Source organism: Anser cygnoides, chromosome 25, assembly GCF_040182565.1.
Source record: "Anser cygnoides isolate HZ-2024a breed goose chromosome 25, Taihu_goose_T2T_genome, whole genome shotgun sequence".
Classification (NCBI taxonomy): Eukaryota; Metazoa; Chordata; class Aves; order Anseriformes; family Anatidae; genus Anser; species Anser cygnoides.
This window is the reverse complement of record NC_089897.1, coordinates 1,554,475-1,581,826: the sequence shown is the minus strand read 5'-3', so window position 1 is coordinate 1,581,826 and position 27,352 is coordinate 1,554,475. Positions and strand designations below refer to the sequence as shown.

Sequence of the window (27,352 nt, the reverse complement as noted above, 5' to 3'; positions counted from 1 at the left end):
ACCAACATACCCAGACCTACTGCAAACGGAAAAAGAAACCTCGCTGAGCTGACAGCCAAACGTGGAGCTGGGAGGCAATCGCTTGTAGGAGATGATGGCTGTCCGGTGCCGTAATTAGACGGAATATTCATTAATTCATCAGCTAATTCACTTGGGGAAAAAACGCATCAAAGTGGTGGACTGCGTTTCCTTTTTCTAAAGGAAGCTAAAATAAAACGCATGTTTTATTCAGTTCCCAAAGTTTCTTTTGAAGCAGGTTTAATCTCTCCCTAAAAGAGCTCGAGACAGCAGCCGCGGCAGCCACCTCATTTTGGGAAGCCGGAACCTCTGAGCCTTTCGTTACAAATTCAACCTTGGAGCCACTCACTTGATAGCAGACAGCTGGAAGAGGAGAATTAAGGGGTGTCAGGAGCCAGGTCTGCAGCTGATTCTCAGGAGCGTGCCTCGCTCTTTGCCCCCAGACACTTCAGAGACCATTTTTCTTACCAGGCCAGGCCTCGGCGCCAGGCCTTTCAGCTCAAAGCATGGAAGCGCATCGGGGCTGGTGACACCAGGTCACCCAGCTGCACCTCCCGGACCCTGCCTGTGTCACAAAAAGCCACACCACGGCCCTCTAACAACTCCCACGGCCCAGCAGAGGCTGGCTCACAATCCCCAGAGAGCAAATCCCCGGCCTTGGCAGGGGTCTGGGACCCTTCACAGGAGGAAGCAGCCTTCCCAGCATCAGCTTCATACAGCTAGAGGCCTGCCCACTAAAACCAGGTTTTCTGTTTAAAAAAAGGCCTAAAATCCTCATTTTGTAACACCCTAGATGTTAACTGATGTTAACATGTGTGACGGCTTGACACAAACCTGGGAGATCTCCACGACTTTGGCTCGTTTCTGCTTGCCCAGACAAGCGGCCTCGCGCTGTGTCAAGCATCGGACGTGGAGGCCGCCGGGGAAGCCACGGGCTTTTGTTTTTGGGGCACAAACGTGCACAGCAGTGAAACAGCGGGGATCGCTGCAGTAGCACATCGGAGACCTGCTACCAAAGGCGCTGCATCTACATTCCTGAGGCCAAGCCACTCGCCAACATTTTGGGGTTTTGCCGAAGCCAAGGAAGGACCGAAGCTGAGCAGGACACATCTCCCAAACACTCGAAACACCGCTTTTATCAGCCTGACAGCAGCACAGGGGATGGAAAGCGTTTGTCAAAGCCCCTGCTTTTGTTTCCAGAGGACTGCGGCACGAGGCCTCCTGCAGCCCAGCCCTCGGCCCCCCGCGAGATCCCTCGATCCCTTCCCAGACTTGATCGCTCTGGCTGTCAGGAAGCTGCTTCCCCCGAGGAGCTGCGGCAGCTCAGTGAGTGATGGTGATGAAGTTCAACTTCAGCTTGGTCAGGCTCCCTCCTTCAGCACTGACAGGCTGATGTGCCAGAGGGAGAAAAGGGCCCAGAAAAAAAAACTGTGCTGGAAGCTGGGGCAGGGGGAGAAGGAATCATTTAACACCTAAACCCACCCAAAAGTGATCAGATAGCATGGGCTCCGGACAAAGCAAAGATGTCGTATATCCTCTAGCCTTCGATAAACAGCTGACTGGTCGTATTCAAGGGCTACACGTTGCCTTCCATCCAGAGACCTGAGCCAGCTGAGAGGGAGCTCAGTTCAGCCCCTCCTGGGATCGATCCCTGCAAGGTTTGCCCACCTACACCTGCTTGCACATGGACCTGGATAGTTGGACAGAGCTGGAGCTGCTCCGTGGAGGAGGAAGGCAGCGCAGACGTGAGTTAATCCGCCCCAGGAAGCGGGCTGGCAGTGGGGCCGGGCACCGAGAGCCCCCTCCTCCTGCAGGAACACACACAGAGTTGATTCTCCTATGCAAAACTCATCGTGAGCCGCGACGGCTGCGTGCTCATCTCACAGCTGCAAAATATTTATGAGCTGATTATGAAAAACAAATTGATCATCTCAGCCCTCAGCTGAGCTTGGGAGGACTCAAATATTTATGCGAACCAGCGGCGCTGCCTCCTCACGCCTTCCTTTCACCTTGCTTCCCGAGCGGAGCACGGAGCACTTTGGGTCCTCGCCCCCAGCTCCCCGGGCAATGCGTTGCTGCGTGCTTTAGTCATTTCCCTGGCTTGCTCGCAGAGTTCACGTCTGCCAGCAGCTGGGGACACGGCGGGTTCGTGCTCCATGGGACGGGAAGGCGCTGAGCAGGCTCCTCCGCAGCACAGAGCTCCGCTGTCAGCGCGAGCCGCGGTTCGGGCCAGGCGCTGGGAGCAGGGGAGCCGCTCTTCCCTGCATCTGGGAGCGGGGCCGAGCCTTGCCAAGTGAATCATTTCTTCCCCATCCCACCCTTCTGGCTGAGCCGGCGCCACCTTCCACTTCCAACAAAGGGCATTCGCGGCGCTCTGCTGGGGAGGGACGTGACCCCTCTCGTCCAAGCAGCAGATTTCCCTGCTGCCTCCGGCCGGCCAGGCTAGCTGAGCACAGCCACCCAAGGCCCAGAGCAGCGCTAGCTTGGCCTCTGCCGCAGATCCCATCTGTCTGTGGGCACGAACAGGTCCCTCCCCGCGCCCCCAGCGCCCCGAACAGACACTCCTCCTGCTGGCAAGGCCAGTGGGAGAAATCCCTCGCTTGTTTGCTACGGCCGCGTGTCACAGAGCTGCGTGTGGATCGCTTTCTTCCTCAGCTGCCTGCATAAAGACCATTAAAATTAACGGAATAATGCATATAAATCTGCCATTGTTTCTCCTTGACACAGAGGAAGAGCCAAAGCATCGCTAACAGGGGTGGCTTAACAAGGTTTTGTATTAGCCTGGTAAATTCGGAGGCTGCAAGTCGCATTTAATTCAGCCCAGCTGCATTATCCCATTCAGAGAACTAATTAAGCCTCTAACAGCAGCACTACTTTTATGTTTCAGTCTCATTGTTGCCATTATGACCAGCCGGATCAGCCCCTCTCTGCACATACAAATCGCTGCAAAAAAACCCCAAATGTTCCCTGCAGGTGCATCTTTGCCGTTTCTTACCAGCCTCCACAGAAGCCTGCCTCACAATATTTCAGAGCAAGAATTGCCTGACCATATGAGCTAGCACCCAGCAGCAGCTCCCTTTTACGCTGCTTCTACAGAAAAATGCTCTGCCCCACAAAGGTGCCCCTCCTGCCGACGGTTTCAAAGAGCGCAACCCTTGCGTGTGCTCCAGGAGTCAGAGTGAGGCCCGAAATACCCCGGTACAGAGTCCTGAGATGTTAAAGAGCAAATCAAGCTAAAGGCAACGAACCCCCAGCTGGTGGCTTGTCCCTCTTCTTGTGGGAATGGTCAACTTCACACGGGGTTTTTCAGCAGGAACCTGAACATCCTGCAGAAGCTGTTGGTATCTCATAGATGGGAAACTGAGGCAGGAGTCTTGTACCCTACATCATCTTGTAATACAAGAAGTAGAACTTGTACTACTACAAGATGATGTAGGGTACTACTACAAGATGATGTAGGGTACTACTACAAGACGAAAGCAATTCCACAAGGTGTTTAAATTAATCATGTCAGAGACTGCGAAAGCACGCCAAGCCATCAGGTTTTGATAACCCCAATCTTTTTCTACACTCGACCTGCTCCATTGTAGACGGACGGGAATTTTTCACATTCTTTCTATGATTTCCTCACCTAAACGTGAGGTGAAGGGGAAGCCGATTTCCCTCTGGAGGCTTGTTAGGCTGACGCAGGGTGGAAGCGATGCTTTTTGTTTACAGCCAGGGAAGGAGACCTGCAGGTTGCTTTCTCCCAGCAGCGGAAGCACAGGCACACGAAGGCTTGACCTCTGCTACTAGTAAAGTTGTGCAGCCCTGCAGAGCCCAAGGCTCCTTTCCCTTTCAGCGTTTGCTGTAAACAGTTCACTTAGGCACGAAGAGCACGGGGAAAGCTATCTGGGCCTTTCAAACATGCTTTCTGCTACGTAATCTTTCACTAACAGCTGCCGTACGACCAGCCCAGGTACTGAACAGCAACGCCTCTGCAACCAGAGCGCCTCCAGAAGAAAACCGATATTTGGCAGCCCTGAAACATGGTGGGAGCGTGAGGGAGCAGGCGTATGACTGAAGGATGGGCTCACGTCGAGGAGGCATTCCCTCTTCGCTTTCAGCACCTTTCAATACCTTCAGCAGAGGTGATTTTATCTCTGAGGAGGGATAAGAGAGGCAGCTGAGCCTCAGTCGGTGAGCGGACAGGCAAGCAGGGGGCACAACCATCCCACGAGGCAGCAGTTCCCGACTGCCACGAGTTTACACGGCCGGCACACACAACCCCTCACCCCCAGCACACGCCAGGGTTTTTTTATTTCCTTTCAGTGTACAAAGAGTGGTTCATCTGAGCTTATCTCTTCTGCAGCGCCGCTGCTCTACCAGCAGAGAATCATCTCCAAAGAATGTTTCAGTAATGCTGCGGTGCTGGGTTTCAGAGGGACACTTAATCTCGCCCGAGTGGCTCACTAGGGCCAACTTTCTGAGCATGAAATATTTAACCATCCACGGGCCTCCTGTAGTACAATAAAGTGACTAACAAACCTCTGAAATAAATATGGGAAGAGGGAAGCGGGAGCTATTAAATACACAGAACAGCTTAATTACTCTCTTCTTTCCGTCTCCGTGAACCCAGGACGCTGCTGGAGAACCCCCCAGCAGCTGGGACCCAGAAACAAAGCCTCTGCTCTAAGTGCTGGGAGCCTACAGGGGAAGGATCAGGAAGAGGTCTGTGTGAAGACATGAGGATCACTTACCAGCTCTCCCTCATTTTGGGGAGGTAACACTTGGCTGGCTTACGAGAAACCAAGCCCTGCATTTAAGTAACTTATAACAACAAGCTTGGAGAAGCCCCCCACTTTTTGAGAAGCCCCCCACTTCTTGCAGCTCTCCCCCACTCCAGTTAACCTTATCTTTTAAGCACAACTCAGCAGTTGCCTGCTGATGAGATGTGAGAGCTAGCAGAAGCACTGAAAACCACCCAGGACCCCCTCCAAAGGCCAACGCAGCAGAGGACCTCGTGCCTACAGACTCACCCCTGGCACGGGAGCTCCTCAGCAAGCTCAGCCTTACCTCGTCCCACTCCGAAGCAAAGGACGGGGACTTCTCCAGCCTCTTCTTCCCGGTGCTGCAGTTCGAGAGCGATTCGCTCCGGCTCCCCATGGCATCGTCCTCCGTCGGAGAGCAGGTCAGAAGATCGGAGTCCGATTTGGACAAGCTGCGGCTGAGTTTGAGCTCGGCTTTGGGCTTGCTCCCCGGGTGGGCTCTGCCCACAGCGCCACCTCTGTCCCCCTCGTCCTCGGCACCGCCGGGGTGCTGGAGCACATGGGGCGTGACTACAGTTTCAGGATCCGCCCGGTTGGCGTGCGTGTGCTGGACGGTTGCATAGACTGCTTTCTGGTTTTGGTCTGGAGAGCCGGTCCGTACTGATCCAGAGGCAGGTAAGGCAGCATCCTCCAGCTGCATAGCAGGTGGGTGGCTTGTAGCTTCCGTGCCTCCTTTCTCCGCGGAGGAAACGAGCCTGAAAGGATCCTCGCTTATTTCACAGATGGGGGAAGAGCCGTGGAGCAACCCTGAAAACTGCTCTGGAACCTGGATGTCCTGGCCGTCTGCAGAGTCTTGGCTGCGGCTGCCGCTGCTCCTCCTGTGGTCTTCAAGGGGATGAAAACAGAAGAAGAAAAAAAAAGTTAAAAACCGTAGAAGAAGCAGCAAAATTCCAGCTCTCCCCCTGCCCTCCCTCGGTGAGGGAGGGAGAGATAAAGAGAGAACAGTTCCGTATTGTTCCGCGTGCTCAACTTGTACCCAAAGTCATGGCATTTACGAAATTCCAAACACTGGCCTGATTTATGCAATCTGGCAGCTCTCCTTGTTGTTTTATTCCTGTTAACACTAACTATCAGTCCTTGCTATATAAGGCTAAGAGAAGTGCTAACTATATCCTGCAGAGAGCAAGTGAGGTAGGAGAAGCAGGGACGGAGGCTCCTGGAACATCTGATGCATTTCCATAAAGGCCGAAGTGTTATTTAGAGCAGCGCTCCCTGCTCTTGGCACGAGCTGCAGGGTGGGAAAAACTTCTGGACTGCAATCAACCTGCGAGTTCCAAAATCCGCTCCCCAAAGAAAAAACATTGCTTTCCTCCCTAGTGGTTTCCGAGTTTAACCTCTCCTCCTTACTCAGGGGAGAGAAATAAACAGTTTACGCAATAAAAACCTCGATCAAAAAGGCTCTCTCCTGCAAGCCAACCGCTGAGCACAGACTGGGCTGAGCTGTTAAGGCAGCGAGCTGCGGGCACTGCCGGCTGTCCCCGACAGAAAGGTGACACTCGGATACTCCTGCACTAACATCTTTAATATCAGGTACCGGGGCCCTGGATAAATCATGAATAATTGACCAACCCCAATTGCCAAGCACGTGCAGCAACAGATGAGTGCTCACCTTGGTCATGTTACACACGTGCATTCCAGCTGCAAAAGCAAACCTTTGGAAAGCTGAGAAATGCAACTTCTGCTTCCCTAGGCTCCCTATATACCTGCGTGTAGCTGTCTGGAAATTTTAACACTTCTATTTACTGCCGTAGAAGCATTCTTCAGTTTGAAGACAAATAAAACTACGCTGTAAAGGAGCTATAAAACAAAGCACCTCAACAACACGGCTCTGAAATAGAAGGATGATATTTAGACATGAAGAGGAAATTCCTTGGTTGGTTTGTGAGACAGCAGCTCTCGGGAGCCAAGGCAAAGGAATCCTCATCTCACTGAGAGAGGCAAACGAACAAACGAACGTTGCGTATCTGTAACAAGCAGCAGCTATTAGCAGCAACAGGGCAATCAACTCCTTCCCCCCCGAGTAGCTTTTCCAGCACTGGGCTTGACCAGGTCGTTTCCAAACACTAACATCTGTTTTTGTGGTACGTCCTCGCACCAGAAATGAGGCAGGAAAGCACCCTGAATGAGCCATTTATCTCCGCACGCCACTTCAGATCCTGGGGTCTCTCACGCCCTGGGTTTGACGAGCGCAAGGCTAGTCCCTCGCAGGCATTTGTTTACTCCACAGAAATGCAAAAAGCAGCTTGCTGGGTTGGCAGCCGAGTCAGGAACAGCAAAAGCCTGAACAGAGGTTAACAGCCAGGGCAGCGTGCCGGCAGACCTCGCTTCTCCCTGGTGTCAAGTGATGCTGGGGCTTATTTCATCCCGGATCCTACGAGTTAAGGATTCCAGGACAATGAAGTAGTTGTTGATCATCTTGCACGGGCACAAACACCCACAAGTTCTGTAGCCGAGGCTGCCAAAGGGAGGGCAGAAAGTGTCACCCCAAAGTCCTACCTGCACCATTCCCAAGTGAGGCTGGGGAGCACCAGCAGCACCCGATCAGAGGATTTCAAGACCAGGCTTGCATAAAGCTCTGAAGCTGTAATGCTGGAGAGGAACCTTAGAAGAGGTCAGATGTGCTGCGCTCGTAGGAGAGACTGGTATAAGAAAAACCACAGATCCTGTAAGAGGGACATGGCGTTGACTGGACAGTCACATTAACCTGGCACGGAAGAAATGACTTTTACTAATTCAAAAGCTTTTCTTCTCCTCTTTCCTCCCTTGGAGATCATTCCTTCCACGTCCCAGCTTAACCTTTGCTGACATTTCTGCTGAAGGCAGAGAGGCGGCTGGTAGAAGTTTGTGCCACGTGCTGGAACGCTTGGGCCAGAACAAAGTGCTCCAGATCCAGCTCCAGAGGCTCACAAAAGGGCTCCTGTTGCACAGAAATCACAGCCACCCATTCATGCTCGAGCCGATGAAGAAAGACTCTGAAATACAAGAGAGCTGCCAGGGAAGGAAGGGATGAAGCGAGGGCAACACCACTTGCACAGAAGATGAGGAATGTCTTGAAGGAGGCGTTTCAGAACAGGCCTGCCCTGAAAGCTGCAGACAGAAGAACAGATGTTGGAAGGGAAGAGGGATCCCGCTCCTTTTTATCATTGAGGTGCACAGGGCAGGTGCACAGAGGGTTCCCCAGGTCTTACCTTTTGAGGTCTCAACTCAAGGAACCTCAGGATGAGGAGAAGCGAGGCCAAACCCACCACTGTCCAGTGGCCTCCTCAGGATGTGTACCTTTTTGGGACAGGTTACTTACATGATCCAGCTGCTGTGCTGACCCTATATATCACCAGCAGGATTTGTTTCATGCCCCTGGATTACGAGAATCAGTTTGTTATCGCAGCTGCCTTCTGCTCAAGCTCCCCAACCCTGGAACTAAAAAGGGCACGTGCCAGTCTCTAATCTCCATCTAGAAAAGGCGAGACACTGTCCCAATTGCCTGGAGATCACTGATGTTACTCTGCACAGAAGCCTCTCAATACATTATGATGGCAGAAACGCAGGCTTGGATCAAAGCCATGGGAAAAGGGCCTGTCCTGTGATAAAGCAAGGGAGAGCACGCAGGCTGCATCGCCCAACAGAACCTCAACAAGTACCAACCGTTAATAACCACCAGAAGGAAGCAAGGCAGTCCTACCTGAGGCTGGTTACTGCTGACAGCACTTCGGGATAGCTCTTCCGAGAAGCAAGACGAGCATCAGAGCTCTGCCATCTCCATCAGGTCTCTCTCTAAATGCAGCAGTTGTTGTCTCCCCCTGACCAGCCCGCACACAGTTCACCACCCCTGGCCAGTTTACAAGTCCTGTTACAAAGCCCGACAGCCCCGAATTCACGCATGCAGTTGCCCGTGGTTGCCTTACCAAAGGAGGTGGGAAAGCATTTGGCTCAAACCCCTCCCGATACCCTGCCCGAAACGTTAAGCCAACTTTTCCCAGTGCTCCAGCATGTGACAGCAAACTGCTGTAACACACAAAAGGCGGCCGAAGCCAGGCAGATAATACCACATTCATCCAGCCACTGGCCACAAGACAACTTGCAGCAAGAGGCACAAAGGCTGCTATCACAGATGAAAGACTCCATTAAGAACAGCGTGCCTGAAATCCTGCTTCCGAGCTGCCCTGAAAAGCCCTTCTCAATAGCCTGTAAGAATCAGAGTCCTTCTCTGCTGACCAGAGGCTCCTCCAGAAGTCATCAAGTAACATCTAGAAGCACATCCTCTCAGATCGAGGGCCAAGAAGCAATTCAAAGCCAGGCCTCAGCCCGCTCCTTGTCTTGGAATTAAACTGCTGCCTTTGATGCTCGAGGACCCTTCTGATCCAGAGGTGGAAAAATTCTCAAACACCCCAATTTATTCTTTAGTTCTTCACTCAGCCCTTGTTTAACTTCTGCCCAAGTGACTCCACTATTCCCCAAACGTCTCCTCCCCGCACATCAGCACGCACTCACAGCTCAGGCTCTGCTACATCTGCTTCCCTGTGTCCTTCTGGCATCTGACCCCAACGACTGCAAAAGCTGGCAACGTTTGCTTTTGTTCCCCGTTTAATAATGCAGATTTCAAAGCTGATCCAGCCTTGCAGAGCAGTAATGAAACATCTTGTGCAGAAAGAAGCTACCTGGAACTGCTGGGAGAAGATGAACAATACGAAAGGGGAAAAAAGTCAGCGCTAATCAGCTGCCTCATCTCCTGCTGGGGCACAGAAATCCGAAGTCCCTGAGAGAACAAGCAGCAGGTGAAAGCTGACATGGGGCCCTGGGAAAGCTCCCCTGTTCCTGCAGCACGTGGACCCTGCCACACGTGCAGTCATGCCACAAGGAGCACGGAGTTGCCTTGGGAAACAGCCGGTACGCTCTGGAAAAGGAGAACAAACATTAGAGGGTCACAGTCATCTCCCTCACAATCATCTCCTTTTTCCAGATCCAGCACCACACGAAGGGCAGCGGGAGATGGCCCTGCCAAGCTTAAGAAACACACACGGTGAGAAATACGCTGGCTGGGCACCTTCCTCTCTAGAAGCAGCTCTTCACCTCCCCTAAATCAAAAGCTCCTTCCCCCTGCATTAGCCATAGCGCTACTTGTATTGAAGAAAGCAAACGAGCCCTGGAAGATGAGAACTCCGCTGTGTTCCTTGGATTTCTCCCACCACAGCAGTGGGCAGGGCTTTAGGTTCTTTCCAAACACAGCAACGCTTTCCATAGACTGCACACCGCGGAGTCACTGCCAGCATCTTCCTACCGTACAGCAAGACAGGACCACTCTCCGATCATCACCAGGTTAAAGGTGTTCCCCTCAGCTTCTCCCCAGGATGGGGTTTAGAGGGCCTGCAGCACCCACATCATGAGGAAGAGACATCAAGAACAAGCACATGCATTACTTTAGGATTCTATTTTCATGACATTTTAAGCAAGCCTGGCTATGGTAGCCAGAGAAAGGAGCCCAGCTGTCAGAGGGAGCTCACACTTGACTGATCAGCAATAGCTGCACGCTGAAAAGATCGCCTGAAAGATTCCGGCTCAATGGCTGTCACTATTCCCCAGCTGAGAAGGCAAAGCACCAACCTGAAAAGTACCCTAACTCTGCCTCAGGCAGCAAGTGGCTTTGGCAAACGCTGGTGGGAAAACAATGACCTCTTGTGCCACCCCAGACAAGCCGGGAGTGCAGCAGGACGCAAGGAACGCGAGCTATCGTGCTGCGAGGAAAGGAGAGGAAGAAGGAAGCTGCAGGTCTTACAGGGCACTCAGTGAGGCATCACACTGAGTCCTCGTTATCCTCTGTTCATCCTCAAAACGAGATGGTTTCCAGGTTTAGAGTCCAAACTAAACCCTTCCAAATTCCTGCTCAGGAGTTTTGAATAAAGCAAGGGATATTTTTCCTCTAAACAAATCTTTTATTGTTGTTGTTGAAGGTAAGCCAAAAAGCCCAGCGACAGCCAAACACAGGAGACAAGGTGTTCCTAGATCCTTTGTAAAGCACACAAGTCCCTCTGGGACGAGAGACCTGAGTTCAATACTTAACCCTGGCCATATAGTGGATTTGCAGCCAGTTCCAGCGAGGAGCTCGCTCTGTACATGTTTATTTTCCTTTGTTAGCTCACACCTCAAACTAGCTTTAATACACAGCAGCACGTTGACTCTGTGACTGGGAGAGCAGGGCTGATCGTCTGTCGATACAAACACACAACGCCAGGATGTCTTCAGATCCAGCTGGACGGAGAACGGGGCTCATTGAGATGCCGGCGTCGGTTCAGCTCACTTGTACCAGCACGGCACAGCCTTCCACCTCTCCGCATTTACTTGACCGTGCACAACGTACGCTTACTTTCTGAATTAACACAGAAGGTCCCTGCAATGTCTCAGCTGTCAGGATAACGGAGTTGCTCTTCCTCCGTGTACATTTTGTACAGGAATGTTTTGATCTCCCATTTACAAGAGGGCAGATTACCAGGAAACAAAACAATTGCAGTACAGAATCCAGATGCCCCACCCAACAGCACTTAATTGTTCCAATTGCTCTGCCCTCTATATTTTTGTTAAACACGGCTAAGCCAAACAGCTCTGGTTTTTGGATGCTCACTTACCTTTTGTTTTTCTATCCACTGCAACTGGCTTCTTAGTTTCTGCTGTAAGCAACAGCTCGTACGGGTGTTCCTCTTCCTCAGCTCCACTTCCCCTGCTTTTTCCTCGTGCAACAGAGGCCTAATGAAAAACAGCATAATGTAGTGCTCCACAAAGCACTGCTATTTATCCCTGCAATAAAGCACAAGGCCTCTTTATGCCATGCTTTAGGCACAGAATTGGCAGAGGCGACACCTTTGCTGTGGAGTGTTATCCAAAATGTACTGCTGCTTTTTTACTAAAAAAAAAAAAAAAAGACCAAATCCCTTTATTTTCTAGTATTTAAGGCTGCTGACAGCTTTCTAGCACTCACCAACTGATTTACTGTGCGAGGTCTGCAGACAGCCCGGGGGGTGAGAAAAGAGCTGAGCACATTATTCTTGTTCATCCCAACTCAGACTTACTGTTGCTATTGGAATTTGCATCGTCATTCACTATTTAACTACCGCCTCTATCAGGACATGGCTGCAAAAAAAGAGAACAACAAATCCCTGCCACCTTTCCAGAATTCAGACCTAGCGTTCCCAACCTCGGGACGTACAGCGTGTGTAGGACTACAGAGACCTCAGGCAACACAGCACAGGAACGGAGTTTACCCTCAGGATGCCCGGCAGTGACTGTGCCCATTTAAATCCCCCGAAGCCTCCGGCTGGAGCTGCTTTGTAACGCTGGCAGAACCTCCAGCGAACGGCTGGGAAGCCCCCATCCCTGTGCAGGGAGCCGTCTCGCTGCAGGATCCAGAGGAGCCTTGCTGCAGACTCACATCCTGGTCTACCTCGAGGCCAGTGATGGCAGGCGTTCAACACCCTTTGGGAGCCACACGTGCCGCCCCAGTACTACTGGGGCTAAACTGGGCTTCAAGGCACCCTGCCCACACGGTCGGCTGCCTTTCAGCACCATCTCCTGGCCAGACACCGGCAGGTCGATGCAGCCCTGTCCAGGAACTTGTGCCCACAGCTGCAGCAGGGTCAAACCTGAGCCAGAGAGCAAATGATCCCAGCCTGCTGCCAAGGCAGGAAGAATAGGTCCGAACACATCGCCCCAAGGAAGGCTCTCGTACTGCCCACAGGCTCCTGGAACCGCCACTGCCCGGACAGAGGGCAAAGCTCCACCACCAGTTCCTTCCTCTAGGTGGAAGCATCAGTTCCTTCAAGGGCAAATAGGTTCCTACCTGCCTATGATCTAGCTAGGACCCCTAGAAGCCATTTAGGGAGTCTTGGAAAGACACACAGGAATACTACGCCCCTGCATAAGCCCAGCTGGCTTTTAAATGTGCTTTGCAACGGGAGGAAGCAGGCCGTGCCCAAAGACAGCAGTTATTCTATCTGCTTCGAGCACGAGTAGTCAGCCAGACCTGCTCCTCTTCAGGTGACGGAGCTCATAATGAGCAAATTAAGGAAAAAAACTTCCGACCAGATGGCGGCACAAAAACATCAGACCGTAACAGTAGGTAACAGGCTCTTGCCAGAGATCTTGGAAAAATACTGCACAGCAGCAGCCTGTCGTAACAGTTGTAGCCCGGACCTCCAGCCAGGCATCAGTGTGCTCCTGAGGCTCCTGCAGATGATGATTGTGCCGTCCTCTTTCAAATGCTCTGAGCACATTTGAAGCCAGTAGCTCCCTAGCAGCATGCACTTCCCAGCTTTTTCTTTGTAAATGTCTGTGTATACATTCACAGGCCTGATTATACTTGATTTTTTTCCATTTCTTATTCTTCCACGCCTTAAACAGAGCCTCAAATTAAAATTCACTTAAAATAAACTCCTTTGTTTGTTGGAGAACTGTGCTTACTCTGCAAGTTCTGCAACCAGGAGTAACAAAGTACAACTTTCTTCTGACTCATCTTTCATCACACATATTGGTGAGCGTTCAACATCCCCTCGCTATTACCAAAGCCTAAAAATAAGAGGTTGTCAATAGCGAGCACGCTCTATGAAGTGTGCTTAATCCACAGAATTGGACTTTGTTTTTGAAAGACTTTTTAAAGGGTAACTGATCTCATTTCTCTCTCCTTCCCCCCCTAGAACTGCAGACAAAACTGCAGGAATGATCACGGCGCCTTGTCTTTTGTCTGCACTTCCCTTTCGGAGATGAGCAGTAAACAAATTAAAGTGAAGTCTAATTTGACAGCGCAGAACCTTATTCAGCTGCAAACCCAGAAGGTTTCTGCTGATAGCGAAAGGCGGCACTCGAGCACCCTCCAAACAATCAGCTCTTTTGCCTGTTTGTGCTAACGCTTCTCCACGATGAAAGTTAAGTTTCTTGTTTGTGCACATCTTTGACTGATAGCCCTCATCCTGGCAAGGGAATAAAAAGACTACTTTTAAAACTCGAGTTTGGCCCAACCCCAGAATATTCAATGACTAACCATCCTGGCCCTAATGTGAGAGCCTGTTTGGAGGAGGGTAGATCAGGATGCCGCTTCAAGAAGCTCACAGCAATCCCTAAGTAAATTCCTGTTGGTGCCTGCCCAACCCAGAGAGAACGTGTGCTGGGATGATAAATGAAGGGCGAGAGTCAGAAAAGCCGAGCACCCCAGAAGCAGTATGCAAAGAAAAAGAATCAATTGGACCCAAACTGCCTTATCAGTACATCTTTAAGGTCATTTCCAGGCAGCTTTACACAGCGTCTATCTTATATCAATCAAAGTGGTTACAAATCAGGATTTCCCTAGTGAGTCCCTTTGTGCACAAGCATTTGACAACAAGGTTACCTTTAGTGGATCACGTTTCCAAAGCCTTTAACGGCAGGACAACACAGGAGGTGTTTTATAATTAAATATGGCAAAACAATTCAACAAGAGCACTCAACACAGGTTTACTGCCACAAACAAGTTCTGCTTTCCAGTTGTGCTGGGACCTGCTACCCAGATCTCTGCTCAGAGCCAGCCACGTGACGGCTTATATCATATGCTGGAAAACCATTCCAACAGCAGTGGAGAGACCAGTCCACAAGTCTGCACTCTGTTTATGCACTGCTTGGTGCTCCACTCTCTATAAAAAGTCAGTTCTATTAAAGCAAATAATGTATACTTATATTTTGTGTAGATTTGATATACTTCAGAAAGCAGATGCCAATTACGCCTTGTAGGAAACCCAGTGGATCAACACATTCAAAGCAAAGCATCTAGTGATCTGGAGTGTGTTCCGACAGCCAAAGGCAGCAGACTCTTCCCTTGTTTTACATGCATCTGACTGCACTTGGAAAAGTGAAGAAATGCACAAGGTTTGGTTTTGCTTTGAAGCTTTTCCTGGGTGTGAGAGGTTTGCGAGACACATCTGTGGTTACACACACCTCCATCCCCATACTGAGGTCTCCCAGAGAGCCCTCACATCTGAGTTCATGGGCTGGTGAATGAAAATGAGCAATAGGAAGCCCAGGAGCAAGAAGGCAGAACAAGAGAGCCTGAGTTTAATTAAAAAGCAGCTCACACACAATGACCTCTGCAGAAGACAGCTTTAACAAATGTTGGGCCAGAATCTCGTCTGAATTCAAGCCCCTGATCCCTGTTCAGGTCAGTGGGATCTACAAGCCCACGCATCTCCTCCGCAGCTGGAAGCTAAGAGGAAGCAGGAACTAACGCCCCTCTGGATTTCAGTCTTGAGTGAAGATGCATTTGGTGGGATCATTACAAGCAGGCAACAGTCCACATCACAACGTGATGCAGGAAAAAAAAAACTCTTCCTATGGGAATTCCCAGCCAAGAATAGGAAAGCAAGGCTGAAGGTCAAAACAGAGGTGCCCTGGAAGAACCACACAAAGGAAGTTCCCATGGCAAGTAACAGCAACACTGGAGTGCGAGAACACTTCACAGCCCAACTTGCAAGGGAAGTAATATCAAAATTGGCTCCTCCCAAATTATGAGAACTGTTCTTTAAACCACGTTCCTGTAAAGCATCCCAGATCGAGTGTCACGTACCTCACAGGAAGCACCATGACCTATCTTCTTCTCCGCGTGCTGCTCCTCCTCTTCATCGGGCGGCGGCTTGGCAGGCGGGGGTGGACGTTCTCTCTGCAGTTCAGAAGACCACTGTCAATATGCTGTGTTAAAACACGTCCCCTCCTGCTTCCACTGACACTACGTCCACGCAGCTGCGAATACAGCAGCACAGCAGACTGCCCCTGCTCAGAACGCTGCCCACTTCTCCTTCACAGCGGCAGCACCGCACAAGGCCAGCTCAGACCCACAGGAGCACTAACTGCGCTTTCAGGAGAGTAAGACTGCTTGTGTGGAAGGTGGCATTGGTTTATTGTTTCATGATTTAAGGCAGTTCACTCAGCCCCAGGCTGGTAATCTCTACGGCAGAGGAATACACAGTGAAGATCAGTAATGAACTCGTGCAGATGTGCAGAGAAGGACTGCTCATTGCTTGTGTCTTAATGAAACAGTGACGGGAATATGTGATTCCAGAGGCACCTCTTATGGTGAAAAACCCCGGAGATAAGAGACGGTGCTGCACTGCATTCCTCAGTTATGCCAAGACTGCCAGCAGGCACTCCGAGCCGCACTGTGCTGTCTTGGTGGACAGCTAAAGACATCCCTAGGTCATCTCCTGCCCTGCAACAGCCCCATCTAATGGCAAACGGAAACACAACAGACAGAAACCACATTTCAAAATGCTTGAGCAAGTTGTGGGAGAAACTCCAGAGAGAGCTCCTAGAGCAATTCCCTCTTCCTTCTCCCTTTTCACTGCGGTTCAGCCTCATCTCATTAAGACACAGCTGAGTTTGTCTCACATCAGTCGCAATCAACCCAGGACAGTACATAGTTGGGCATAAGCCGCTAAGATTTAGTTAACAAACACATTGCACCTTGTACTGCATACCGAAAAGATCTGGCTGAAATGTCCATTTTCTAAAGCTTTTGTTTCATTTCTACTCTATTTGCTAACAGTACAGGAAAAAGGTTGCACATCCTTACAGAGAGAGAGGAAGCGTGGCTACAGTACCACCAGCAGTTCCGATTGTTCACTGCTGCTTTGCCTTTTGTCCAAAAATACAGCCACATAAAAGGCTTTGCAAGAACAACCAGAAAACAAATCCTGAAGCTGACACAGCGTGTTCCAAGGCCAGCATCCCACCTGCCCCATGGCAGTGTTACTACTGATTTACTGATTGCTAAGGAGGCAGCAGATGCAACTAACAGAGGGTTGCAAAGACTTCTCCAGACAGTTCCAGCAGCTTTGCATGGCCTTGTAAAGCCTTGAGTACCCTCTACAGATCCCTGCAAGTAATACACAAAAAAAATATGCTTCTGCCACCAACTAGTTTACCACAGGATACTCTTAAAGATAACTTCTTGGGAGCCTTCTCTGGGGCAAAGCAAAGAGAAAGATGACAAATGCCACAGAAAAGTTTCCAAAGTTTTTTTCTAGACAATAAGCTCGCCCTTCAGCTAAGTGCACCGTTCTGACAAACCGAGGCTTACAGACAGAAGCATTCAGCTGCCAGAAAGCACAGGGATGCACCGCTGGGTGAAAGTCAGGCATGAAGAAGGGACCACTTGCCATGCTGTACGGTGATGTGGGTAACGGTGGCTTATCTGTACTGCCCTGCGTTGATAGTGGCTGATGAGAGATAAGCTCAGCTCTATCACAAGCAGAAGAGGTTCCTGCCTGCTCCGATCAGTGTGGGAGATGGTTTTAGAGATTTCTCCAAGCTGAGGTACTGGCAGCCTGCTGCAAAATCATGACGATGGAGATAAGTTACCTATCTTTCTAAGGCAAGCAGAGACAAGCACACGCAGCTACGTACAGGCCTGACTCCTGCTGCTTTCAGACCAGCTCCTTCCGCTTCCTTATTCATGGACTCTCGATCTGAAGATCTCCCACTGGCAAGGCTGTCCAGGGAGTGGCAGGAGGTTGCATTGTATAAAGCTTCATAGGGGCTCTCCTCTTCAGGGTTCACATCAAAATCTATGATCAGTTCTGTCACTGCCTTCTCCACATCACCTGGGAGAGGAAGAGAGGAAAAAAGGAGCATCACTGGGGGCTTCTGGCCTCTGAAGGTCAGCCCTTGCAGGAGGAAGCACCAGTGACTGCTGGGTTGCACGGAAGCCTACCCTGAGGTATCCGACACACGGGATCAGTGGCTGGAACAAGTGCTGCTTGGGCAGTCTTCTCCGCAGCTTTGGCACTTTTCCTCCCAATTGTGTAATCTGCAACGAGGTAGGGCAACAAAATCAGTTTATGGCAATCTAGCTGCATGTCCACTCTGGCATACGGTACTTTCTCCCCTGTGGATGGACGGCCAACTGTCAGCTCATTAAGCCTCCAAAAAATAACCAAAGTGCATTACTGAACCTCACGGCTCAGATCCCAACATAGAAACAGATGACCCCTTTAATCACAAGGTTAAGAACGATTCTTTGAACTTTTACAGACTTGCTAATCAGAAAGCTGCAAAGCTCCTGGAGGGACACGGCTTCGAGGAGCAGATTGCTCTGTTACAGACACAAGCTACGTGGCTAAACGGGGCTGCAGCCTGCGGCCGTAAGGCAGCAGAGAAGCCGGTTCTGGCTGTGGTCCCCTAACCACGGGCAAAGTCAGAAGCACTGAGCTTATGTGATTGAAGTCAGACGACAACATCTCACGCAGCTCACTTACAGGAACAAACTATCAGCAGTTACCTGCAATAAGTTCAGTTTTAGAGCCCATCTTTGTCTTCAGTTTCAGAACAGAGACAATACCTACCAGCCTCACAGGCAGAGCTTAATTAAAAGTCTGCAAAGTGCTTTGAACCTGTAAAGCTCTCAAATGCTAACCATGAGTAATATATCCCAGTTGCATATGCTTCTGATCTTTCTCTCCACAGCTGAGAGGAAATTGAGATAGTGTAATTACAAGGTAGGAATTTAGCTAAGATGCCACATTTCATTGCCTAATTTGGACAGATACAATGGGCCGAGCTCCTTTATAAATAAGTAATCAAGGCCTTTTCTGTAAATCTCATCTGCAAAATCCGTGCCCAAGCTTCACAATGAAGTGAGGAGTAGGACACAGGACCAGTGGGTGACTATTTGCCTGCACAGGCACATAAAGGAGAGTTACACATAAAGGAGAGTTAATCCAAGACCATATCTAAAGCTATTACTTTGCATTCTGCAAGCAGATTTAGGCTATCCTTAATTTTAATTCACTTATTATAAAGTGAGTTAAACAAAGCACAATTAAGCCCATTTAAGTTGTAAAAGTGATGCTGCACTCCTTCAACAAAGGAGCTAATCCCCCCTAAAATCCACCCCTGGAAGTCCTCCTGCAGCCCCCTGCTCTGGGGACCATTCACCTGAGCATCTGAGCACCATTTCTTCCAACACCCTCATGATTCTCACCAAGGGACCCAGCCTGAAGCTCCGTTGCTTTCAGCACTTTCCAGGACTAGAGAACCCAACTCTTTACTTGCACAGGCACAATTAGCCCCCCAAACTCTTCCCTCCTGCCCACGCGCAGAGGAACACTGCTTACCTTCAATGAGAGCTGCTATGTGTTGACTTTTCTGAGAAGGAAGCTCCCTCACGATATCCAGAGCTGTCAGGCCTCTGTTATCCTTTATGTTCACATCAATACCTACGGTAGTAGATAAAGAGCAGGCAGAAATCAAGAACATTGTCAAACCACGCACAAATTCCTGTTTTAATCAAGTCACAGCTTATACACGCGATCATCACTGTGTGGAGCTAAAAACCACTCTGTAGAGGCAGACCTAAAGGCAAACACCAAGGGATGACCTCTCCTGTAACCCCCTCTGAGGAACAACACTAAGAGCTGGTTGGAGAGAAGTGCTGTCACTAAAGAGGGGTTTCCTCAAGTGCTAGGTGAAGGAATCACCGCATTACTGCTTCAGAAGGGGATCATTCTCTCACCTGCAGCCAGCAATATTTGTACCACATCTGTCTTGCCAAACAAAGCAGCTTCGTGCAAAGCACTGCCTTTTTCAGTCTGCAAATTAAATGAAAAACAGCATGAAGCTAGCCAGTGGGGAATGGTGATGGAGGAACGTTTCAGAAGGTTACAGAAGCAATCAATATACTGCACCAAATACAAAGGGAGGGCGCCAGTATCTACGACCGATGACAAACTATCAATATCATTACAGTGCCAAAAGTTTGGAATGGAAAGTGGGAACTGTCTCCTCCCAGAGTCAGCCACCAAGAAAGGGCTTTCCACAGCTCAGCAAAAGGTCTTGTGCTGACAAGGAAAGACAAGACCACCGTGCAGAATCTGGTGCTGTGGAACAGCGCGTTTACAAGTGGCTGGATGGGAAGAGAAACAGTTTGCCTCCATCGCTACCAAGAGCTCACGGTTTCACGAGGCAGAACAGCGTAGGCAAAAGAGCTTTTTTCTCCCTCCCTATGCATCCGTGGCTCTTTGTCCGAGCAAGCATTAAGCATGCACTGCACCAGAATCCCTCAGCTTCTCAGAGGGACCAGGAGCTCAACAAACAGCCCAGAGGAACCCAAAGCCATTGCTCATCTTCCAGAAGTGATCCCCTGCGGGAGGACAGGCAGGTGGAGCTCTCCCCGCTGCAACTCCACGAGTTCTCCATCCCCCAGCGATCAGAGCAGCCCCTCACACGCAGCCCCATCAAATACCTGATAGTTGCTATCCATGCCAGCATCCAGGAGGACGTGGACCACCGTTTTGTGACCGTTCCTGGCTGCCAAGTGCAGCGGAGTGTGTTTCTTAGTGTTGCAGCTTAAAAGATTGGGGTGAGCGTTCAAGAGCATCTTCACGACTTCCAGCCTCCCGTAGAGCGCGGCCAGGTCCAGAGGCGTCTCGAACTTGTTGTTGCGCATGGTGGGGTCGGTCAGCTCCTCCAGCAGCACCTTCACCACCTCCGTGTGGCCGTACTGCGCCGCGCAGTGCAGCGCCGTCTCGTTGTCGTTGTTCTGGAGGGGGGGGGGGGGAGAAACGCCAGCGCGTCACAACGGGGAGAGCGGAGCCGCTCCGTGCCTCCCTCAAACCATTGAAGTTTAAATGCAAAAAATAAGACAAAAAAGCAGCCGGGAAGCAGAGAGCCCGGTTTGATACAGCTCGGAGCGGTGTTTCCACCGTGTCACTAGCCACTGAGCAGACAGACATCCCCTGGTGAGCAAATCAACCGACCCACCCAGTAAAAGCCCGGAGAAAGCTTCAAAAAACCTTTAGGGCAATGAGCTTTACCCAGATATGAGAAATCTGCTCTATGGGAAATAGGTACGGTACATGGAGCAGCCTGTTTTCAAAGCATTGAGGTCAAAAGCAAGAGACCACGCTGAAGTTTAAGGGGTTGTGGAGCTGTATCTGGGTTCCCAGTAATTCTTCTAGCGCTTGGGGAAAGCCGACTTGTTATCAGCTGGTAGCATCCCGTACTTGAGGGTGCTACAAAAATAAGGCAGGATTCATGCTGCAGTTTGTGTGCCATATATCGCAATCTGCCGTAGCTTGATCGTCAGCATTTCGGATTTAAACTTCAATTGTTTCGATCCTACTCATCCTGATCACAACAGGCATTCCACCTCTGCAATTCTGAGGCTTGCAAGCAAGCTGGCCGCGTTAGAGAGAGGGTGCTGAACGCATGCAGTTTGTGCATTAGGTAACAAACAGCGCAATCAGATCACTCCAGCAGCAAGCCCTTGTAGGCAAGGTCTCGGGTCAACTGGAGGGAAGGAAGGAACGTTCAAGCGCAGCGTGAAAGCCTCCACAGCGAGAGCCAGATCCAGTTAATACATGCAGCATTTGGCAGGTTAAAATCAGCAACGCAAAGGATTCAAAGACGAGCAACCTAACGTTTCATTTCCAGGCACAAAATAGGAACTCTGCCAGATTTCAGAGTCTTTCCTTCAAATTTAAGTTCATAGCAAATTTCTAGGTTTACTACTGTGTACTGCACACAGAGGGAATTTCAGTTTAAGGACTTTGGATAGAAACACTTATCTAATTATTTGACCTCCCCCAAATTTCAACAGCTTTAGCTAAAAGAACTGCAGTAGAATTTGTCATTTTAAGAACAGTTCGCATTAAAAAAACAACAAGCTGTCTTGTCAGAGTTAGGAGGACTATTTGAGAATCTGAATTTGACCAAAATATCTTCACTGACGCTTTGAGAGCAAATGCACTTTTTAAAATACCAGCTTGTAAGAGCAGTCAATATTTTGCACCAGTTCACAAACACGCTACAAGGCTTGCTCTGTTGTTCTTTAATCCTATTAACGTGTTAAGTCATTCGAGGGATTACAGGAGTCATGCATGCAAACTCCTACTTGTTTTTATCTGCTACTTGACTGCATCATTTTTCAACCACATGAAAAGCACAAGGGGAGCGAGACATACTGGGGAGGCTGCGACTTGTGTGAAAGCAAAAGCCAGGGAGGCAGCAAGCAGCACCAGCCACGTGCAGAAGGCGGTGCAGAGTATTGCAGGAGGTAAGGAAAGCACGGCGCCGCTGTTAGCGCAGGAGGGCAGAGTCAAACAACGGGCTCTATACTTGGAGTGGCAGAGGCAGCCATGGTGGAGGAACGCACATACAAGTGGACAGAAGTTACTGGAGAATAAAGAAGTCTGCACATAAAATACACATACGGAGTGAGAAGGGGAGAGAATAGAGAACTACAGAGATCACACCTATCACCCCTAAGCTGCTGGTCTCGAGGCATTTAAAAGGTTGGCAAATTGCAGTGTATTTGACAGGGAAGGGAACCCATGCGTCGGTGAGCCCAGACCACAGGCGGACCAGGGCCATCGGTGGGCCCCGTAACACGAGGGAGGCTCACGGCCCATTTCTGCAGGAAGAGCAGATAACCCCAGCCCTTCTGGAGCAGCGGGTGCCCGCGTGGAGGGAACGCACCCCGGAGCCCTGGCTCCACCAGCGCTGCCCACCCCTCACCTTCCCTGCCACCCAGGCCATAACCCTCAAGGTTGCTTTGAAGCACGCAGCGACCCCAAACACCTGCCTAATGGCTCAGGAATAGGAACACGACTTCCTTTGATAATATCGCTGTTGAAGACTTCCCCCATGTGTTCTGCAATTTTGTCTCATTTTGTTTAAGCTACGTGTGGCTCTGGCACTCTGGATGAAATCCCCAGACTCTCCTCCTGTAACAGACCACCAGGCAGTAACCTACTTTGAACCATCACAGCAAGTCTTTCCCCATCACGGGCTGGGTACCGGGAACTCCTGCTATTGCACGGGTCTGTATTGCCTCTATTTCGGGAGTGTTTTGAGCAGCCCAAAATACCAAAACCATTCCAGGCAAGGGAGCCTGCCTACCTGCCTGCCCCGTATCACCTCTCCAGGCACAAACCAGAGCGGAGCCTGAACAACGAGCACAACACCCCGATGTATGTATTTATCTGAGATGGAAAAAGAAAATTCCTTCCCAGCAGCCAGAAGGCACACGGGTTCACATTTCAAAACTTCTTAGAAAAACAGAGCGCTCAATAGGACCCAGGGGCTGCATTCTTGCAGGAATCCCAGCACCCGCCTCATTCACAGTTGGGAGCAAGAAGCTGGGCCTCATCCGATGCCCGCCTACAGACCACAAAACGGGAACAGCAGCAGAAATGCCTCCGCTTTCAGATGGGTCCCATCCCATTTTGCAAGCCCTGGTAACTAGATACCACATACCACAGCCCTTACGCTCATCGCACGCTGCAGCGGAGCATCCACAGCTCATGAAAGCAGGTCTGTCCGCGCTCCTGCTCCTAACTCACTGTAGGAGGGCTTTGATCAAAGAAAAGCAGATATTATTTAAAATACATGGGAAACTCTTCTGATTTTCTAACCTGCAAAGGTTTGAACGCTCCCATAAGCTGCCAAGGGAGACTATGGCACTGCCACACTGAGGCAGTTAAGAAAGTGTTGAACAAACACCAGCCAGGAATGTTTTAGGCAGCCTTGATCCTGCCTCGGGGCGTGGAAGAGGTTGTGTGACCCCTGCAGTCCCGCCTAACCCACTTCTGAGGCTTCCTCGTAGGGTTTGTGTCAGTGCACACATTTGCCTCCTCCATTCCTGCAGGTGCCCCGCAATGCCGAGCGCTGCGGAAAAACGAGCCCCGTATGTCCAACAAGCTCTCGGGAGCTCTGCGGGTGGGTGCGCTGCCCAGCTTCATTTGCAGGCTCCAGATGGTAGGCTTCCACTTTTCTCAGCAGACCGGTTAGATTTATGGCACTTTAAACCCAATCTGCATGAATCATTTGCTTCCAATTAAAAAAGACAAAGGTAGTTTGTGCGGTGCAGTTTATTTCTCCTTGAGCTCTGTGACAGCTTTTGCCTCTTTGGCTCTGCTCAGCTGCTTGGTTCCTTCATACAAATTAAATAGCATGATCTGAGGTAGCGGGAGTCAATGGAGCAAAGTTGCAGCTCCACCTCTTAACTTCGCTCCTATCATTTGCTTTTCAGAAGCCCTTCAGGCCCATAACAGGCATCAGAGAGACCATTTAAATAAAAGACATTGAAAAGGAAGGGGCACAAAAAGAGGCTGTTAATTCCCTGCGGCTTTTAGGTGAACAAGATGCTTCTGGCTCTCTTTTAGCTCTTCCTGACCAGGATATCAATTTAATCTATATCCAGACATATATAAATGCTTTTCCCCCCTCTTCTAAATATCCCAAGATGTTTGGAAAGATGGAACACTTTGATTCAATCATTTCTAAATGAAATCCCATCCTGCAGGGGAGCTGGGAAGCTGGAAGCACCAGCTAAGCCAGGACTCCCACGCTTTGAACTTGGACATTTTTTGGTTCTCCCACCTGCAGCCATGCTGTGGAGAAAACATCCAGGGTTGCACGGGTATGGCTCCACGTGCTCTTCAAACGTGGTCAGAAACCAGCAGTAAGCTGGTCAGAGCTTATGATGGACCTACCAGTTAGTGTATAAGCCACCTCTCCTTAAAACCAAGGCTCTGATTTCAAAAAACACTAGCCTTGCTCTCCAGAGTACTACAGCCATCCTGAACACTGTCCTGCAAGTTCAAAATGCACTTCTCAAAAAAAGAAAATACTTTGTAAACATCAGTCCACAAAAAGCTAGCTCAATTTGGCCTTAACATTCTTTCCTCATTCAACAATCTAATGCTAGCGTGTAAGATTTTACTCCCTTATTGACAACCGAGAGCTCCCCTTCAGCCAGCTGAACCACTCAGCTACGATACGTTTCCACAAAAGACATTTGTTGCCACAAAATTCCCAGCTGGATTCCTGTCAAAATCATAGATAAGGATGAGTTTCATGTAAATATGTTTGCACTTGAAGAGGTATGCGCTAGAGCATTTCCTGAAATAGAAGTCTGCAAAAACAACTCCCAGCGGTTAGCAACCTCAGGAATTTTGAGTGTGTTTTTAAGGTATTGCAGATCAAGCAGAGTGAAAGTTTCAGCTAAACTTTGAGACACAAATCTGTCACGGATGGCTGAGTCTAAAATAATTGGCTGGAAGCAATCGTGGCATGGTGGCTGAGAGCAGAAGCATCCCATGATAAATCAGCAGACGATTATGCCATCACTGGCCTGCCGCTTCGCTATAAATAAAAATGAAAAATGGTGAGCGTCTCAGAAAACACCACCATCTACGCACTGGTAGACAGAACAAGTGACCCCAGGAACTTTCTTATCTGCTTCCTCAATTGCCCAGCCTCAGTGCATCAGAAGTGCTGATGCCATGCCTTTTTGTAGCTCAGGACCAACTAAAAGCAAGAGAGGAGCAAAACAGGCAAGAAAACAGGAACAGAAGACTAGGGCTGAAGGGTCAGACGACACAACAGACTTCACACCAAAAGAGACTTGATGCAATAAGCAGGACATGAAGGACTTGGGAAGGGAGGTATAAGTGTTACTGCCTTCCCTTCTCCCCGCCACCACTGAAAGAATTAACCGTCCATTCAAACAGCAAATACAGCATTATGCATTTTGTAGGAGAAAAGGCATGAAGATTCACTCCAAACAGCCCACAGAGAAAACGCATCCATGTTTAAGCAGGAAAAAAAATTCCTTCTCTTTGCATTTATCAGCAACATTAGCACATGAAACAATACCTAAAGCGTTTTAATTGAAATAACATTACCTTTTGGAAGTCATCCAGCCAAATCAAGCAAACTGACCATCACCGTGAGTCCTACAAGGCTAAGCAATGAAGGAGCCCCCAGGAAAGTAAGGAAAAGCTTCCCTTAAATTATGTTTCTATAACTGCTTTGAAGAGAAAAACCCAGAGTAAATAAATGTTTGCATTTTACTTTTCCCCAAGCAGCTGCAAACTGAACAGGTATTACTGCAACTGGATGACATTGCACCTGGAAGCACGCGAGTGCAGCTTGGAGTAATGATGCAGTGAAATGCTGTCAGCAAAGTACACACCTTGGCATTGATATATGGGTCAAAGGGGCCGTACTTTTTGAGTTCTTTGATCTCAAGAGCATTCTACAAAAAGGAAGAGGAAAAAGAACAAAAATGTGATAATGAAATGGGTGAGATATAGCAACAAAGCAATGGGTGACTCCCAAGGGGTGGAAGTGACAGAACACAGCATCTTGTTCCAGTCAAAGCTATTAACAGCAGAAGCCATTCCAGCAGCTGATTCCTGTAACCTGAACCACTGCGCATTTCATTTACAAGACTCCAGACTCAAGCAGCACAGGCTACTCGACTGACTTTTATCATTTAAAAGGGTTCCTACTAAACAAACATTAACGAAACATTACCTGGAAGGGTTACACTACGCTTTTAATCTTTTGCAAAGGTTTCCCATACACCTGTCCTGCTCCAACAGCAGAGAAGTTTGCACTCATGGCCCTCAGTCAATTCTTATCAGATTGATTGTAAACAGTTTACTGCACTTCTCAAATCCATTTAAACAGACTGAATGCCTGCAGCTGTGCCCAAATACATTACTAAGCACAGCTCCAAGCTGGAAAGCTATCAACAAAGACAGTAAAACACACACTATTAGTAATTCCTGCTCAATTGAGGAGCGGTAGCGATTAGCATTACCACTATATTTTTCAATTCATGATGCTTCAGAAGCAACCATTTAGCCTCGGAACAGTCTGGTGCCTCAAGTTAGCTGCCTTACACTGCGGAACAGAACACTTAGGCGTGAAAACTCTGGTCCCCACAAAGTATGGCTGGAAGCAGAATTGGGACTCCTAAACCCGACTCCGTGAAGGGGGAGTTTGCTCCTCGGCTTCTGAAAAAGTATACATAGCAGATCAAAATTAAACAGCAGAAACTCGCAGCTCCCAGATGTTCATTTCAACTTTGACAGATTCTGCGAACCTCGAGCCATGAGTATCTGACCTACTTGTGAATTAACTCCTGGATGGATACACATTTTTAGCCTTGTGGTACTAAGGCAGAAGCTTATTTTGGTTTACTTGCCTCCACCTGGATGAAAACCCGAGTGGTTAGGAGCTGATTCATGGGACAGGACATATCCCTCCCTGAGGGTGGGGACAACCCAGGGCCACTGTAGCTTTAATCATCTGATTTGAGCCCGTTATTGATATCTGCCCTAGACACAGGGAAAAACCATAAACTAAACTCTGCTCAGCTGGCCTCATTCAGTCAACCAACTCACTTATCCAAAGTCTTAAGCAAAAGAATTATTTGGGACTTCCCGCAGTAGCATGTCAGAAGTTCCCCTGGAACTATGAGATACCTGCTGACTGCCAGAGGAAAGTTATAAGTTGTTTTTCTTGCCTGATTGAGAAAAAAATCATTAAGATTAAGCTAGGGATTTATGTGGGGTGAGGTAGAGCTAAAATTATCTTACAACTTACAGATTAGTTAACTGGAGCAAGTGCTACAGGCAAGCCAGGAGAGTAGCTAAGAGAGCATGGCCAAACAAAGACTAAACAAAGCTGCTTCGATTAGTTCCCAAAAGAAGGGAGCCAATGTATCCTTT

At 49.4% G+C, this 27,352-nt stretch overlaps 1 protein-coding gene across 16 annotated transcripts in view; it reads right to left on the bottom strand.

Moving 5' to 3' along the window:
• Positions 1-27,352, bottom strand: part of ANKS1A (ankyrin repeat and sterile alpha motif domain containing 1A) — a 106,682-nt gene that overhangs the window by 50,624 nt on the left and 28,706 nt on the right. For 12 of the 16 annotated variants that reach the window (XM_066982811.1, XM_066982813.1, XM_066982814.1 and 9 more), the window contains 9 exons: positions 25,807-25,869; positions 20,071-20,367; positions 19,342-19,417; positions 18,944-19,045; positions 17,542-17,637; positions 17,235-17,431; positions 15,400-15,492; positions 11,444-11,561; positions 5,074-5,651 (listed from right to left, as the gene is read on the bottom strand). In XM_066982811.1, the coding sequence (XP_066838912.1) occupies positions 5,074-5,651; positions 11,444-11,561; positions 15,400-15,492; positions 17,235-17,431; positions 17,542-17,637; positions 18,944-19,045; positions 19,342-19,417; positions 20,071-20,367; positions 25,807-25,869 (1,620 nt within the window). Of the gene's footprint in view, positions 1-5,073; positions 5,652-5,839; positions 6,117-11,443; positions 11,562-15,399; positions 15,493-17,234; positions 17,432-17,541; positions 17,638-18,943; positions 19,046-19,341; positions 19,418-20,070; positions 20,368-25,806; positions 25,870-27,352 lie in introns of those variants that run through there. The other 4 variants (XM_066982816.1, XM_066982825.1, XM_066982826.1 and 1 more) reach the window with 2 other exon arrangements.